At 36.7% G+C, this 16,540-nt stretch overlaps 1 protein-coding gene across 2 annotated transcripts in view; it reads right to left on the bottom strand.

Annotated features, from left to right (window-relative positions):
• sema3fa (sema domain, immunoglobulin domain (Ig), short basic domain, secreted, (semaphorin) 3Fa) overlaps positions 1-16,540 on the bottom strand; it is a 137,811-nt gene that overhangs the window by 120,650 nt on the left and 621 nt on the right. For both annotated transcript variants that reach the window (XM_049479468.1, XM_022675537.2), the window contains exon 2: positions 11,978-12,159. In XM_049479468.1, the coding sequence (XP_049335425.1) occupies positions 11,978-12,113 (136 nt within the window). In that variant the 5' untranslated portion in view covers positions 12,114-12,159. The remainder of the gene's footprint in view (positions 1-11,977; positions 12,160-16,540) is intronic.

Genomic DNA, 16,540 nt, shown 5'->3' with positions numbered 1-16,540 from the left:
CACTCTACCTCCCTCTACCTCCCTCTACCTCCCTCTACCTCCCTCTACCTCTCCCTACTTCTCTCTACCTCACTCTACCTCACTCTATCTCTCTCTATCTCTCTCTACCTCTCTCTACCACAATCTACTTCACTCTACCTCACTCTACCTCACTCTACCTCACTCTACCTCAATCTACCTCCTTCTACCTCCTTCTACCTCCTTCTACCTCCCTCTACCTAACTCTCTCTCTCTATCTCTATCTCTCTCTACCTCAATCTACCTCACTCTACCTCACTCTACCTCTCTCTACTTCACTCTATCTCTCCCTACTTCACTCTACCTCACTCTACCTCACTCTACCTCTCTTTATCTCTCTCTACCACAATCTACTTCACTCTACCTCCCTCTACCTCTCTTTATCTCTCTCTACCACAATCTACTTCACTCTACCTCCCTCTACCTCTCTTTATCTCTCTCTACCACAATCTAGTTCACTCTACCTCACTCTACCTCTCTTTATCTCTCTCTACCACAATCTACTTCACTCTACCTCACTCTACCTCACTCTACCTCACTCTATCTCTCCCTACCTCTCTCTACCACACTCTACCACACTCTACCACACTCTACCACACTCTACCACACTCTACCTCCTTCTACCTCCCTCTACCTAACTCTATCTCTCTCTATCTCTCTCTACCTCAATCTACTTCACTCTACCTCCCTCTACCTCTCTCTACTTCTCTCTATTTCTCTCTACCTCAATCTACTTCACTCTACCTCACTCTACTTCACTCTATTTCAATCTACCTCACTCTACCTCTCTATGCCTGGCTATGTGGCTCTACCTTCCTGTATGTCTGTGTCTTCTTTACTCTACATTCATTTACCTCACTCTACTTCACTCGACCTCACTGTACCTCAATCTACCTCTCTCTACCTCACTTTACCTCACTTTACCTCTCACTTCCTCAATCCACTTCACTCTACCTCACTATACCTCTCTCTACCTCAATCTATCTCGCTCTAATTGACTCTACTTCACTCTATGTCAATCTATCTGGCTGTATCCCACTCTACCCTCCTCTACATCACTCTACCTCACTTTTTCACAATCTAACTTGCTCTGTCTCACTCTACTTCACTCTAACTTGCTCACCCTTACTTTACTCTGCTCTGCCTCACTCTACCTTGCTATACCTGTCTGTCAAATTCTACCTCCCTCAACCTTCCTCTACCTCACTTTCCTTCAACCTTCTTCTAATTCACTCTACTCTGCTCTACCTCACTCTACCACACTTTACCTTGCTCTGCCTCACTCTACCTTCATCTACATCACTCTACGTTGCTCTACCTCACCTTTCCACATATAACTTGCTCTGTCTCACTCTACTTCACTCTAACTGGCTCATCCTCACTTTACTCTGCTCTGCCTCACTCTACCTTGCTATACCTGTCTGTCAAATTCTACCTCCCTCAACCTTCCTCTACCTCACTTTCCTTCAACCTTCCTCTACTTCACTCTACTCTGCTCTACCTCACTCTACAGCACTTTACCTTGCTCTACCTCACCTTTCCACAATATAACTTGCTCTTACTCACTCTAAGCTCGTAACTCCAAATGGGTTCAAATTCAACCTCTGCTATTTCAATCCACCACAATTCACCTTAATCTACATCCAACCATCTCACACCACCTCGCTCTACCTTGTTCTATTCTCAGTCTGTCTCACTCTACCTCACTTTTACTTGCTTTACTGCACTCTGCCTTCCTCTATATTGCTATACATGACCCTATCTTGCTCTGCCCTCCAGTATGTCACTCTACTTTCCTCTACCTCAATCCACCTCACTTCACCTCGATCTACTGCACTCTACCTTTGCTCTGCCTCATTCTACTTTACTATAGCTGACTCTATCTTGCTCTACCTTTTTTAACCTTCCTCTACCTCACTTTACCTTAAACTACTGCACTCTACATTGCTCTGCCTTAATCTACCTCTCTCTCTACCTCTCTACCTCACGCTATACCTGACTCTACCACACTCTACCTAGCTCAGCCTCGATCTGCCTCCAGCCAAGTTACATCGCATAAGCACAGTCAGTAGTAAGAAAGAGTTCCCCCTGTTGCAGCACACATGTAATGCAGATTTAATTTGATGTGTATTTATCAGGGAAACTTATATTTTCTAATAAAGATAAAATAAGGTTTCTCTTATGGCTCTTTTTATTCTGATCTGGTCCTGTAAGAGTTAGTAACAGTGCGTGTAATAACTCATCCCCAGTAGAAGCTCTGGAGCTTCAGAGAAGATTTATCTTGGCATCCAGGTTCGTGCCCCTGGCCCAGACGCTCTTTAACGTGAAAAGACGAACACACAGACATCTCCTCTCTCTCTCAACTCTCTCAACTCTCCGACACTCCTGCTACTGGACAAATTCTTCCCTGGAGCTGAAAATTGACTCGTCCTGCTGGCATAGAGCCTCACACACACACACACACACACGCAAGGGTGTATTTGGTGGTGTCTGTGAAAGAGGAGGTTTATTCAGAAGAAAATACACTCCAAACTGTGCAATTTTATTAAAAACACTCTGCTCATCACTCTACTGATCATGACTTACGCTAAAGGATGTAAAAAGTGGTTTTTAAAACGTTTCTTGTGCACTTTTTAAGTTATTAATGGCTCGTTTTAAATGTTAGGGCTCTGTGGATTCTGCCAATGAGGTTTGGAGATACTTTGAGCCTGGATAACGCTGTAAAAAGCGATTTATCTGCAGGGAATTATGCGAAATATGCCCCATATCATCCATTCTAAAGTATGTTCGGAAAAATGGAATAAAATTACTGGATCTCAGAAAGCTGCAGGAGAGCGGAGGTGAGCTATTCGACAAAGATGAGTACTCCTCATCATGTTTTACTACACCAAAATTAAATTTTACACACAGTTTTTCTCCTTTAAAATAGTCTTCATGAATTGAATTGACTGGTTTTAAATGTGTCCATCTTTTACACGTGTACTGTATAAACACTAGGGATGGGCGATATGGCCCTAATATAATATCACGATATTTCAAGGTATTTTCGCGATAACGATACTCTTGGCGATATAAGAAATAAAAAAACATTGAATTAAAATAAAGGTAACACTTTACTTGGATGGTCAATTTTATGGCCTTGTTGATGCTCAACTGACATTCAACTAACACTGAATTGAATGTCCATTAAATTTAACTTAACCCTATGTTGAATGTAAATTATTCAAAATAGAACCTAACCCTACATCTAACCCTAACCTTAACCCTTAATCTACCCTAAAATCTAACCCTACACCTAACCCTAACCTTAACCCTTAATCAAGCCTATAATCCAACCCTACACCTAACCCTAACCTTAACCCTTAATCAACCATAAAATATAACCCTACACCTAACCCTAACCTTAACCCTTAATCAACCATAAAATCTAACCCTACACCTAACCCTAACCTTAACCCTTAACCAACCATAAAATCAAACCCTACACCTAACTCTTACCCTAACCTTAACCCTTAATCAACCCTAAAATCTAACCCTAAACCCAATCCTAAAATTTTAAGATTAGAGTTTGGGGTAGAGTTGAATGTAGGATTATATTCAATCGAGAATCATTTACTTTTACCTTTTAGTTCATTTGCATTTAATAGACATGTAGTTGAATGTCAGTTGAATGTCAGTTAAGCATCAAAGAGGCCCTCAAATGGACCATCCAAGTAAAGTGTTACCAAAAAAATATTTCAAGAATACACTACACTATATATATAAAATTAATTCTTATTATTGCATAAGATATGACATAATATGGAATATGACCTAACTGAAATATAAAAAAATATATAAGAATTTTATCAGATTTGTAACAGAAGTCAATAATCCTACTACTAATACTACTAATAATGCACTCCAAATATCTCCATATATACAGGATTAAAGTAAAATAAATGATACTGGCTAATAATAATGATCTGATAATGATCTGACTCTAGTAGATATATAGTAGGAAATGAGAACAGTGTAATTTTTTTTTCTTTTGCTAAAAACAGTAAAAAAAAAAAAAAAAAAGAAAAGTAATACCCTGATGTGTTATATATAATAATTAGGGATGGGTGATATGGCACCATGTTTCAGGGTATAATATATAGTATATCACCATAAGAACATTGTCTCTTTAGCTGACTTTTTTTTCCCTTTGGCGAGAATTGTGTTTATGTACCATTTTTTTTATTAATATGCAATTAATTGACTCATCTGAATCATAGATCAAATCAAATAAACAAAAATATATGTTTTTTTATTTTTCCAATCCCTCAGAAGTCAGTCTGAATAACCCCTGAAGATAGGAAGATAAGGCGTGTGTGTGTGTGTGTGTATAGTGTGTGTGTGGGAGACTGTAGCTAAGCAATCCCAGGGAAAATCCCTCAGTATGATCTGTTTCGTTTTCCAGCTCAGCCTTAATAGAAGCACAGATTCGAGCCAAAACCCCTGATTTCAAATAAAAATTCTCTCTGGGCCGCTAATGACGCGTCTACCATCCGACCCCAAGCTGCAGCAGGGGGTTTTCTGGCAGGAATGACCCACAGCTCAATATCTGACCAAAGATTTTTACTAGATCTAGTAAAAAATAGGTTAAAGTATGTTTTTATCAGTATGAAACTTCCTCTGCTTGCTTTAATCAGTGTAATCAAAATATAATATGAAAATGGTTCATCTCACATATTTGCAATCAACCACCGCCTGCAAAAACTAAAACTAAAACGCAATATTATATGTCACTCCCTTGAGTGTTCTATTGCTTTTAAACAACATTTTTTTTGACAAAATGAATAAAGAAAATAAATTAAAGAACTTAAGAATGAATATGCTTTAATATGGACTGAGCCTTCCGCCAAAAAGTAGTTCCACCACAACTGTAACAGAACTGAAACTTAACTACAAAACAGTGTATGGTTTATACAGACTAACACCACGAAAGTTAGCTTGAAAGCAAAATTGTGAATAAGTGAAGATGGTAATGTTAGGAGCGTGAAATAACGCTAATACTCTCCTCTCCTGCTCCGTGGAGTCGTCTTCAGGTGAAAGCTGCGCATTTTTTGAGCATTTCTGCCTGTTTTGGGTGGTGTTGGTTTTAGCTAGCCGGCTGGACTGTGGTAAGGTTAGCGTAGCTTGCTTTAGCTCAGCATTAGCTTAGCTTAGCCTAGCCTGGCTGGTTAAGTGTTAAGTGTTCTGGCTGTCAGACGGCATTAGCTGAGCGATTTTCTTTCCCTTTTTTCCACAAAAGACGAGTCAGCGCTGCGGGCGAGTGTGCCGTGGCTAAGCGCTAGCCTGTGCTAAGCTAACGCTGCTGCTGGTGCCGCTGGAGGTGATGATTCAAAACTGTACTGTGTATATACATCATTACTCGGCAACGTGTCGGCGGAGTGATACAGGTTTAGTGTGAGAAGGCTGTGATGTTATCACATATATCAGCACGGCTAGAACACTTCTCAACCAATCAGATTGTGAGGTCGGAACTAACTGTTGTATAATGTTAGGTAAAACTATTGTGTTTTAAATGTTGGTCTTTTAAAAGAAAGTAGTGAAAGTAGTGAAAAATTTAAAAAAGAACATGTATTTTTTTAATGGAAAACGAGTGAAGTATCCTAATTGAAGCATTAGCTTTGAGAGGTAAGCAACATCATTGCATTAAATATTGATAGATTAATTAGTAATGGAGTTAGTAATGAAATATTGGAATATAGGAAGAAATATTTAATTTTTGGATAATTAAACATCAGCACCTGGTCAAATTGACATAAAATGAGGATTAAACTGTGTGATTAGAAAATGTTTCAGCCAGTTTTGAGCACTAAAGCAGGCAAGAACTAACATTCATATTACTGTATATTTACACAGTATTTACTTAAGCAATAACGTGCTTATAGCATCTTTATATTTCACAAATTACCCTACATTATTAATAACCATCTTACTGAGATAATGTCAAGTTGATTGCACAGCAAATGCAAAAAAAATGAAACACCCTAGAAACACCATAGCAACCACCAGCCAGTCAACTTGAATTCCATAGCAACCACCAAACAATCCACTGACACTTACCTAGAAAACCACAGCAACCACCTTGCAGTATCCTAGCAACACAAAGGCACTGCTCAGGCTGCACAATTCCTCCCTGTTTTCCTTTTTACTTGGTTTAATTTCATTGTTATACTGTTGTTATTATTATAAATTCCTTTTCCAATGATTTTTTAAATAAGACTGTTCACTATGAAGTTGTGAGTGCAGTTCTGGAAGCAGTCATTTATATTACACAGCGTTTTGTTAACCCTTGAAAATGCTCCTCAAATTCACAATTTTATTTTTTTAAACCATTGTGGCACCAAACACAAGAGTGTAAAGTTTAAAACGAGCATAATTACTTATTTAACTTATATAACTTATTTAAGAAAAAAGTGTTAAATAAACCAGAACATGTTATGTTTTATATTTTAGTTTCTTCAAAGTAGCACTTTTCCCTTAGATGACAGTTGTGCACAACTTGGGCATTCATTTCTCAGTCAGTTTTATGAGGTAGAGTCACCTGGAATTCAGGCTTTCAGTTAACAGCTGTGCTGAACTCATCAAGAGTTAATTACTTGAATTTCTTGTCTCTTAATAAAGTGTTTGAGAGCATCAGTTAAAGTAAAGTAGTGAAGAGGTAGAGTTACAGGTATACAGTGAATAGTGAATATTTGAGTAATGTTCGAATCCAGATTATGGCAAGAAATGACAAGAGCAGTAGGGGTGTCACGATTTCAATATTTTATCGAAATCGGTCGAAATGATGTCATAGTCTCGAAGTCAAAAAGATGATCGACGATCCATCCCTCTAAGCTACACAAGCGCATGCTACACAAATGGTGCAGCACACTGTAGCCGACGCCACGGACATTGTGACTGCTCAAAGAGCAGCTCTTTCTCCAGAGAATGCGGACATTCTCATCTTCTTAAAAAAAAAAACTTTGTTTTTTGTTTTGTCTCGCCTCAAATATGTTAATAATTTTGGTTCCTTAAGGAGCATCTTTCTCTCAGATAAAGCTAATAATATATCTTTATTAAAGAAACAAACTTGCCATTCTCAGGGACAGAAAAAGTCTTAAAGTCTTATTTTTCATGTTTATCTGTTACAGTAGGATAGAGTTCAGTTTGTTAAGGCTCTAATTGTTCTATTATTTTGTACATGACTGTTCCTGTATTTTTTATTATTTATTTTGTTATGTTGCACATTGCTGATTTAATAGTGCACACTGCTGCTACCAAAAAAAAAGCCACTAGATGGCATTACATATATATCTTAATTAAATAATTTAAATTTGACCATTAGTGCCTAATGTGGTGTATTACAGATCACTTGTATCACTTTGCATGACTTATATCAAGCCCTCCTTTTGAAATAAGATATTGTAAATTTGATGAATCAAACCAATGTCTGACCATAGACTAATCTAAAACTGGCAAAGGCCTCTCTGCTGTAAAAAAAAAAAAAAAAGAAAATCGAGAATCGAATGGAACAGAATCGTGAAACTAAAATCTGAAATAAAATCGAATCGAGGATTTAGAGAATCGTGACACCCCTAAAGAGCAGTCACAAAGACCATCAAAAATGTTATGATGGAACTGGCCCTCATCAGGACCACACCAGGAAAGGAAGAGCAAGAGTTCCCTCTGTTGCTCAGGTTTGTTTATCAGAGTATTTTGGATTGTTTACCACTTTTTTATTAAGTTACTACATGATTTTTTATGTGTCTGATAGATCACTTCACCATTCATTTACTATGTAGGAAAAAAGTTAAATAAACTTCCATCCACAGTAAAAGCAGTTAAATGAGAACAGGTTCTCGGATGGAATACGTTAACAAAAAAATATGCCTTTGACAAAGCGATTAGTCTTTGGGCCGATTCGCTGGATTGCTTCATCTTTCTGCGAGAGTGATAAACCAAACACCACTCTGAGCTGTAGCTCACAGAGCGAGAGAGAGCTCTCACTATCAGCTATCAGCCCCAGTTTATATCAGACTCCTGCAGAAACACTGCGGCCTGCTGAAATTTCCCAGACATCTCGCGCACGAAATCCATCAAACCCAGAGCCAAGCTGAACTGCCCCCTGTGAGAGTGTAAGTAGTGTGTTCTCTTATGTATGTTTTGGCAGGGAGATCGGTCAGGCAGGCTATGGCTACGGTTTCCATGTTGACTGACGAATTAAGCAGAACTGAACAAGCAAGAAAAGGACAGAGGAAACCTGGAGAACGCTCCAAGATCTGTAATAAAATTAGGAGAACACTTCAGTTTCTGTATCAGTTTCTCTGATTTTGCTATTTATAGGTTTATGTTTGAGTAAAATGAACATTATTGTTTTATTCTAAAAACTACAGACAACATTTATCGCAAATTCCAAATAAAAATATTCTCATTTAGAGCATTTATTTGCAGAAAATGAGAAATGAGAAATGGCTAAAATAACAAAAAAGTTGCATCTTGGCATCATGTTCTCCTCCACCAGTCTTACACAATGCTTTTGGATAACTTTATGCCTTTACTCCTGGTGCAAAAATTCAAGCAGTTCAGGAGGAAAACACAGTGACTCGGTTCTTATACATCAGCCCACAGACGCAGCCTTGTGCTGATCAACATCACCCTAGGAGTGATGAGGGGAAAGAGCGCCATCTACTGTACTGTATCCACCCAGAGAGAGCAAGACCAACTGTGCTCTCTCAGGAATCCGACAGCTGATGGCAAGCTGCATGACCGGGATTTGAATCAGTGATCTCCCGATTATAGTGGCATTTTCATTCAACGCACTTTTAACAATTTTTAAATGCATTTTTTTGCTTTTTTGTAATTCATCTGTGTTTCTGTTATCCACTTTCAATCAATCAATAAACCTTTATCTTATTTACACTTAGGAATACATTAAGGGGAAACCCTTATCTTCATTGAAATTTAATAAAAAATTAACTCAAGTTAAACTCAAGTATTTAATCAGGTTAAGCTAAAAGAAGGAACTTCATCAACTAAACGATACAAGTATAATTGTAAAAGCATTAGAAAAACTAAAACAATGATTTAATCAAGAAAAACTAAAATAATTCAGAAAGGAAAACACTACATTTTAAAGCAGTTCAATAAAGAAATAAATTATTAGAACAATAAAAAAAAAATTGTCATCGTATATGAAATTAATAAACAAATAAATGGTCCCCTTCTAAAACTAAAAGCAGTTTCTAACCCTTTATTTACAGTATATTTAATAAAAGTATTGATTTCCTTAAATACCTAGTAATATTCTAGCATAATGTAATACATTAAACCGCTCCACTCCACTGATAAAAAAAGCTGATAAATCATGGAAAAACTGAAAAACTACAAGCGACAACATTGAAAAACCATCCAACAACTCGACCTGAGTAGATCCACCACTGGTTTGAATGTGGAAATCTGCTAAACAGCCACATAAAAAGAGAGTAAATGTCAAATTAAGGTCAGAACTTAAGAGTCAGTAAGCTCTGTGTTAAACCCCGAAAGAAAGAAACTCAATAAACTGAGCCTTGAGAAGAAAACTTGCCCTTCAGCAGAAGCAGAAGCAGGAAGCAGCCAGAGAGGAATAGAGCTCTGAAAACTCTCTCAGAGCTCAGACAGCTGAAAAAAAGCGAGGTGCCATGTTCAGCTCTTCACCCACAAACCCAAAGAATTCTAAACACCATTAGAGTGGGAAGTCACGGACCACAGAAACACAAGCGGAGGAAATGGAGACTAAGTATGATGTTTAAAAGCCATTTTTCAGTCCTTCAGCCCTGAAGTGAACAGTTTAGTGCTTTCCAAGGTCTAAAAATTCAGTTCAGATTTATTTATTTAAGGTTATTTAATGTTTTTACAGCAAAACTCGTCCTGAAGCAGCATTACCCAGTTCTGTGAGCAGGCTAGGGTACACTAACATTTCCCCAACCTCACTTACATTCAAGTACACTTACTCATCATTGGGTATTTACATATTCACTTTTCAAAACTATATTTGTTACATATACTAGGGGTGGGCGATATGGCCCTAAAATGACATCACAATATTTCATGGTATTTTCGCAATAACGATACTCTTGGCGATATGACTGAATTAAAACACTGAATAAAAAATATATATATTTCAAGAATACACGACTGAAACAAAATAAAAATTTCATTTTGTTATTCCATACAAGATAATATAGTACACCCCTACCTGAGATATAAAAAAATTGATTATCAGATTTGTAACAGAAGTCAAAGATCCATAATGTCATGATACTAATAATAATGCACTCCATTTATAAATCTCCATATATCCAGCACTGAATTAAAATAAATATAATCTGTCTCTAGTAGATATACAATAGGAAATGAGAAGAGTGTGAATTTTTCTTTTGCTAAAAACAGTAAAAAAGTCGAACCCTGATGTTATAATTAGGGGTGGGTGATAAGGGACAATATTTCAGGGTATAATATTGTTCACCATATTCATATTTTTACCTTGTATAGAAAGTTTTTTTGCACCCTTACCCTTAATGCACTGATTTAGATGAAAAAGATGAAAACAAATAACAACACAAATTAAGGGCATCATTTTTAAGTAGAATAATCACTTTCTTTTTGTTATCACGTTAAATGATTTTTGTTCATTGGAAAAAAATTCAATACATTGAAACAGACATACAGCCGTGGAAAAAAACATTAAGAGAGCACTTCAGTTTCTGAATCAGTTTCTCTGATTTTGCTATTTATAGGTTTATGTTTGAGTAAAATAAACATTATTGTTTTATTCTATAAACTACAGACAACATTTCTGCATTTATTTGCAGAAAAAGATAAATGGCTGAAATAACAAAAAAAAAAGATGCAGAGCTTTCAGACCTTAAATCATGCAAAGAAAATGAGTTCATATTACTAAAGTTTGAAGAGTTCTAAAATATATAACAATATTTGGTGGAATAACTCTGGTTTTTAATCACAGTTTTTTTCACGCATCTTGGCATCATGTTCTCCTCCACCAGTCTTACACACTGCTTTTGGATAACTTTATGATACCACTCCTGGTGCAAAAATTCAAGCAGTTTAGCTTTTTTTTTCAGTTTGATGGCTTGTGATCATCCATCTTCCTCTTGATCATATTCCAGAACCATCATTATAATAATAAGTGGTCTCTTATTTTTTTTCCAGAGCCGTACATTATAAACTGGCTTTCAGGAATTGTGTGCTACAGTATAAAGAGTATTTACACACAGGAACCTGAAGATGAAATGCTTGGATCCTCCATATGAGGCATTTAACACATGAGAAACATAAAAAAAAAAAATAATTAATGGATAATTTGCCGTCTTAAAAATAAAAATACCTTTATTTAACATAAGAAAATCAACTACAAATGGTATTAGAAAATGAAGCATAGCTTAAGAATACTAAACTAAAGTGTAGAGTACATCTAGTCACAGTCTCTGAGGTAGATAGTTTTTTAAGTTCTTCATTCTCACACATGGTCTTTTTATTGCGTTGCTCAATGAACCCTTTCCATCACCGTTTTTCTAAGAGTGTATATAATTTCCAAAGAGTCTACAGACTCTACAGACTCTACAGCCACCACAGACAGATTACTTTCTATAGAGAACTCACTCAAGAAAGCCTCAATTGTACTCAATCCTGCCAACAGAAGCCCAACTAATAATATACATTTCCCACACAGTCGCCAGAACCCCGAGAGTTTAGCAGTCACATCGTTTCTGCCAGCAAATCCATACCGAGCGCTTTAGAGCATTGCACAACAAATTTAAACAGGAAACCGCTGGATCTGGCAACAAATCCCAGTGGTCCAAACCAACGACAGCATCTCTCAGGAAGAAGACGAGTCCCAACAAAAAGCTCTGAAAGCTGAAGCCCAGCAGCTGAACCCACAGCTTACCTTTAAACGCCAGGTACACCCGGGGAGCAGAGAGAGGAGGGATGGAGGTGAAAAGGTTCTCCTGGACGGAGAGAGAGGAAAACACCAGGACCAGGAGGGTCACGCTGCCCAGCAGGAGACTCCTCATCCTCCACATGATCACTCCTGATCACTCTGAGAATCAGAATCACAATCAGTCAGCCCTGGATGATGGAGAGAGAGAGAGAGAGAACAAGAGTGAGGGCTGTTGATTTGATCACTTATGTTAAAACCCCACCTCTTTTATACGTCATCAGAAGATGCCACAGAGGATAACACCATTTTTGGTCCCATTAAAAAGGTGTTTCATCATGTCTCTAAAAGAGATGAATGAGTCTAAAGATCCTTCTTTACCTTTTAAAACCAATTAAACAAGTTAGGTTCCTTACAGTCAGACACATCCTCCTATACCAAAGCTCAAAATGAATGAGAGATATACAGGTGTGAAAAACGTTTTTCAAACTCACACGTCTATTAACCCTTGTGCGGTGTTCATATTTTTGTTACTCGTTTTCTTTGTAACTTGTATTTAATTCAGTAAAATTAAGCAATTTTACATTAAAATGTTTTACACATGCTTGCTTCACCTAAATTGCAAGCAATATAAACAGCTTACATGGTTAATATTTGCCCTTTACCTCTCTTATGTTACATTTCTTTTAAAAAGTGCTACTCTTTTTTTTATTAGTTTTTTAATAAAATGTAAAAGAAAATGAATTAAACTCAAGATATGAGTAGAAAGTTTGTTTAGTTTCAAATTTACCAATAAAGCAATATTTATTAGCCCTTGGCCAAACATACTGTGTGTAATATAAATGTGTGTGTGTGGGGGGGGGGGGGGTGTACAGTGTGTGTTTATCGAAAATGTGTTTTGATATATGTTTTTCACAAAAAATGAGCCAATGCCAATGAGTTTGAGTTAGAAAAAATATATTTTTTGTATCATTTGATGAAAAATGAAAACGGGTCCCACAGACCCGAACACCACACAAGGGTTAAAAGCATGGTCACACATCTTTATCGTATCAAATGTGGTTTTGTAGTCCAAGACACAGCCTTTAAACATAAAGCGTTTATAGAACCCAACATTAATCCAATCCTAATTTACATCTACAGACCTTCACACAACTACAGACACACCACTGACACATACTAATACATGGAGTTCACTGAAGTTGAAGCAGAAGAAACTTAGACACTTTAAAAAGATGGATAGACATCTGGGAATGAACATCTCCAGAACATCAGCCTGGTTTTTGTGGGCTGTTCTTTATATGGAGCAAACAAACATATCTTCACATCATTGCTTATATTTTTACACATTTGTATCTTGAAACCTCTTCTCTTATTTTTTTTTCACACTTACAAACCTTTATTACAGACATGGTTACACATCTTCATGAAGCAAAAAGTGGGCAAATGGTTAATCTATGGCATCCCATAAAAAAGTACAATTGTCGGTCCCTTGTTTTTAAGAGTTTAGGTTTAAACCTAAAGCAACCAGGGCATCAGAAAACCCAACATTCATTCAGTGAATTCTACACTTCTACCCCTAATCTACATCTACACAACATCACGCCACTACAGACACACCACTGACCCATACTAATACACAGAGTTCACTGAAGTTGATGAGTTGAAGCAGATAAAAATGTACAAGCATAAGATTGAGACACTTTAACAAGAACCAAACTGTGATGGCTAGATATCTGGGCAAGAACATCTCCAGAACATCAGTCTGTTTTTTGTGGGGTGTTTTTTATATGGAGCAAACAAATATATGTTCACATTCTTGCTTATATTATTATACATTTTATTTTTCACACTCACACACCTCTATTACAGACATGGTTACACATCTTCATGGAACCAAAAGTGGGAAAATGGTTAATCTATGGCATCCTATAAAAAATAAGCATCATTAAAACACTCTTGTTTTTAAGAGTTTAGGTTTAAACCCAAAGCATCCAGGACATCAGAGAACCCAACATTAAATTTGGTCAATTCTACACGTCTAACCCTGATGTACATCTACAGATCACCACACCATACTGACACATGGAGCTCACTAAAATGTAACCACAATTGTCAGGGGTTAGATTTGTACTCTATGAAGCAGATACAAATGGACAAGGATAGAAATCTGATGCACTTTAAAAAGAACTAAACCGTGAAGTGGAAAGTATATATCTTCTATATCTTCTATTCATTCTTATAGTATTACACATCTCTATTACAGACATGGTTACGCAACTTTATGGAATCAAAGTGTTTTTTCAATGGCATCCCATATAATAAAAAAGCCTTTTAAAACACCTTCATTCTTCAAGAGTTTATGTTTAAACCTAAAGCATCCAGAACACCAGAGAACAGCTTTAGTGAACTAATGTGAAGGTTCCTAACACTCAAATATCTTCATTATAAACATAGGCACATATATTTAAGTGTTTTTTCTATAGTAACACTATTTTATAGAAGCACTATTTTAAAGAGTATTGGTTTAAAAGAGAACCTATCATTAGAGAATCCAGTCTATTCTTCACATCACAGCACTACAGACACACCACTGACCCATACACTGCTATACGGAGCCTATTGACTTGGCTCAAAGACCCATACTTTTAAAAAAGATGCTTGAGTGTGAAGAACTGTTGCATGATTAAAAAGGTTAAGCCACACGTCTTTATGGAACCAAAATGTGTTATTTTATGGAATCCCACAAAAATAAACACTTTAAAGAAAGGTTATTTAACTAATTTAAAGGTTCTCAACACTCACACATCTCAAGTACACAATATGGTCATACATCTTTTAGTGGTTCTTCTATCGTTCACCACAAATATCTCTATAAAGCACCATTTTTAAAGAGTGTAGGTTTGAAAGAGAACCCAGCATTAGAGAATCCAGTCCCTTCTACACTTATAACCCTGATCTACATATACAGAACCATGTTTATAGAGAGATTTGTGGTTAAAATCAATGGTTATTTAACTAATTTAAAGGTTCTTTATAGTCACACATTTCTAACAAACCCTGGTTAAGCATTTTTATGTGACCAAAACTAGTTCTTCTATGGAATCCCACAAAAATCTAATTTAAGAACCCAACATTAACCCAAACCTGATCTACATTTACAGAACATCAGAGCACTACAGACACACCACTGACCCATCCACTGCAAGCTCAAAGAATCCTGTTTATAAGAGAGATTTTTAAGTGTGAAGAAATGTTGCATTTAAAGCTTATTTAACAATTGTGAAGGTTCTCAACACTCACACATCTCCATTACAAACATGGTCATACATCTTTATGGAATCAAAATTGGTTGTTCTATTTAATCCCACAAAAATCAATTTGAAGAAACCATCATCAATCCAATCCTACATCTAAAACACCACAGCACAGCACTACAGACACTCTACTGACCCATACACTGCCACTTACAGACTTATAGAACCATGTTTGCAAGAAAGGTTTGTGATTGAGGAGAACCACTGCATTGATTCAAAGGTTCTTTAACTAATTTAAAGGTTCTTTACAGTCACAGATATCTACCAAAATCTGATTAAGCATTTTTATGTGAATTTTTTCTTCTTCTATGAAATCCTGCAGAAACATGTTGACGACTCCAATCCATTCTACACTTCTAACCCTGACCTACATCTACAAAATATCAGAGAAATACAGACACACCACTGACCCATACACTGCCACATAGAGCTCACTGACTTACCTCAAAGAACCATGTTTTTACAAGAGAGATTTTTTCATTGGGCACAACCATTGCATTGATTTAATTAATTTAAAGGTTCTTTGCATTCACACATATAACTACCAAAACCTGGTTACGCATTTTTATGTGACCAAAATTGGTTCTTCAATGGAAAAATTGGTTCTTCACAAAAAAAAACAAAATTAACACAATCCATTCTACACTTCTAACCCTGATCTAAATCTACAGAACACCACAGCGCTACAGACACACCACTGACCCAAACACTACCACATGGAGCTCACTGACTTAGCTTAAAGAACCATGTTTATAGAGAGATTTGTGGTTGAAATCAAAGGTTCTTTCACTAATTTAAAGGTTCTTCACAGTCACACATTTCTACCAAAACCTGGTTAAGCATTTTAGGTAACCAAAATTGATTCTTCAATGGAATCCCACAAAAAAACAACATTAACCCAATCCATTCTACACTTCTAACCCTGATCTACATCTACAGAACACCACAGCGCTACAGACACACCACTGACCCATCCACTGCCACATGGAGCTCACTGACTTAGCTTAAAGAACCATTTTTATAGAGAGATTTGTGGTTGAAATTAAAGGTTCTTTAACTAATTGACAGGTTCTTCATAGTCACACATTTCTAACAAACCCTGGTTAAGCATTTTTATGTGACCAAAATTGGTTCTTCAATAGAATCCCACATTAAAAACAACATTAACACAATCCATTCTACACTTCTAACCCTGATCTATATCTACAGAACATCACAGCGCTACAGACACACCACTGACCCATCCAATGCCACA

Source organism: Astyanax mexicanus, chromosome 5, assembly GCF_023375975.1.
Source record: "Astyanax mexicanus isolate ESR-SI-001 chromosome 5, AstMex3_surface, whole genome shotgun sequence".
Taxonomy (NCBI): domain Eukaryota; kingdom Metazoa; phylum Chordata; class Actinopteri; order Characiformes; family Acestrorhamphidae; genus Astyanax; species Astyanax mexicanus.
The sequence above is the reverse complement of the archived record's forward strand: the minus strand, read 5'-3'. Positions and strand labels throughout refer to the sequence as shown.